Consider the following 2,129-nt stretch of genomic DNA (forward strand, 5'->3'; position numbering starts at 1 on the left):
TCTCTGGTGGCGTGACGGAGCAAATGTACTTCGTCTTTGGGCAGGCCTGACGGGTGATGAGGTTGTACTTGAGGTGTCCAACGTTCTGAATGCCCTCGGTGCATTCGAGCGTGTCGATGAAGTCGAGCGGACGGAGGTTTTTGGCGAGGCGTTTGCCAATCGCCTCCGAGGCAGCCTCTGTGTCGCCGAGGTAAGTTCCGACGATTTTGAAGCAGGCCTCGCGTCCGGTGAGGTTCCCGTCCTCGTCTCGGTGGTGCGGCGAGCCGACCATGAAGGGGGGTACGCAGTCGAGGTCGCCGCTCGGAGAGTAGATGATGCACTTCTCCTCGTTGTCGAGGTTGCCAGCGACATCTTTTTGCACCTCGAGTGTCCCGCCCTCTCCGCAGTAAGACTTGACGGCCTCTGCCACGGTGTCGTTTTGAACCATGTCGTCGATGAACGAAACGAAGCGGGTAGTCGGGTTCTTCTTTTGCACAATGTTGTCGATCTCGTGTTTGACTCCGGTGGTGCACATCCCTGAGAAGGCGCGCCCTTGGGCGCCGCCGCAGCACGACCGGATGTAGCCGTCGGCGTCCTCGCCGGGCGGCTCCAGGCTGAGCGGGTCCCACGGTGCGTCGGCGTCGCTCGGTCCGGCTGCCCGAGGGTCCTGGAGCGGTCCGTCCGCGCTGCACAGACGGAGGAAGCTGCGTCGACCAAACACCAGCCGCATCGCCGGGATGAGTGCCGGATTGCGCTTACGCGCCCACTCAAAACAGACAGTCCTGCCGTACCCGCTCGGGTCTGGGTTGCCGTCTGCGTCCATTGCGTGTGTGTGTGTGTGTGTGTGTGTGTGTGTGTGTGTGTGTGTGTGTGTGTGTGTGTGTGTGTGTGTGTGTGTGTGTGTGTGTGTGTGTGTGTGTGTGTGTGTGTGTGTGTGTGTGTGTGTCTGCGGGCGCTGTGCGAGCCGCCCTGAACGACCACAATGTTGAGCGCGCTCGAGCACCGAAGCACCGCGAGCGCCGGCGAGCACCACCGCCCCGCGCCTTGGCGTGGGTCGGTAGTACACGATGCGGCGCCCAGCAGCTCTATCATGCGTCGCACCCGCATGGAGCACCCCGCTGCCCCTAAAATTCTTTTTCCGTTCGTACAACGCTAGATGTGCATGTGCATGCATGTGTGCACATATGGGCGTGCTCACCATGTTCCCGTCCTCGTCAGACCCAGACGAGGCCGGCATCGATTACTGCCGCCAGTACGTCGCTGCCCAGCTCGCTGCCGGGGCCTCTCCGCAGCAGGTCCTCGCATCGTTTGGCGTTGAAGCTGCCGAGGCTGCGACAATCGGAGACGCTGCTGAGGCTGCCGAGGGCCAGGCCGGCGAAGCGCTGGTGCGTCGTGTGCTCGCGCAGGTCCGTGCGGTTCAGGACGAGGCGCTGCCGCGCGCGCTCATGGCTGCCGTGCACGCCGGTCAAACCGCCGAGGCGCTGGCGCTGATGGAGGCGGGCGCTCCGTGGGACGCCATCGACTCGTTCGGCCACTCCGCGGGAGCGATTGCCCTGAGGGACGGGAACACAGCGCTGCTCGACGCGCTCCTCGAGGCGGGCAGCAGCAGCGTCCTCTGGGAGGTCGACCGCGCCTCGCGAAGCGAAGCCGTCACCGCTGCCACCGACAGCGGGACCGCCGCCGACCGTGACGATGCTGCTGCTACCGCCGGGCCTGCCGAGGCTGCTCACGAGGCGTGCTTCGGCCACTCGCTCCACTCGGACTTCCTCCAGCAGCGCCTCCGCTTCGAGGAGGGCCGGCTGATGGACGAGCTCGACAGACCGGTGAGAGATGTGGCCGAGATGCGGCCGAGATGTGGCCGAGATGTGGCCGAGATGCGGCCGAGATGCGGCCGAGATGTGGCCGAGATGCGGCCGAGATGCGGCCGAGATGCGGCCGAGATGCGGCCGAGATGCGGCCGAGATGCGGCCGAGATGTGGCCGAGATGCGGCCGAGATGCGGCCGAGATGTGGCCGAGATGCGGCCGAGATGCGGCCGAGATGCGGCCGAGATGCGGCCGAGATGTGGCCGAGATGCGGCCGAGATGTGGCCGAGATGTGGCCGAGATGTGGCCGAGATGTGGAGACGGCTCTCGTCTTCCCGCTATCCCC

General features: G+C 65.3%; 1 protein-coding gene across 1 annotated transcript; it reads left to right on the forward strand.

Moving 5' to 3' along the window:
- Positions 1-1,163: 1,163 nt before the first annotated feature.
- EMIHUDRAFT_123195 (hypothetical protein) lies at positions 1,164-1,601 on the forward strand (the record flags this gene model as incomplete). The annotated part of the gene is made up of 1 exon (XM_005782120.1): positions 1,164-1,601. A coding segment is annotated over one exon (438 nt), but the record flags the coding sequence as incomplete, so codon positions are not given.
- Between the last annotated feature and the right edge of the window lie 528 nt (positions 1,602-2,129).

Source organism: Emiliania huxleyi, assembly GCF_000372725.1.
Source record: "Emiliania huxleyi CCMP1516 chromosome Unknown EMIHUscaffold_1924, whole genome shotgun sequence".
NCBI classification, from domain to species: domain Eukaryota; phylum Haptophyta; order Isochrysidales; family Noelaerhabdaceae; genus Emiliania; species Emiliania huxleyi.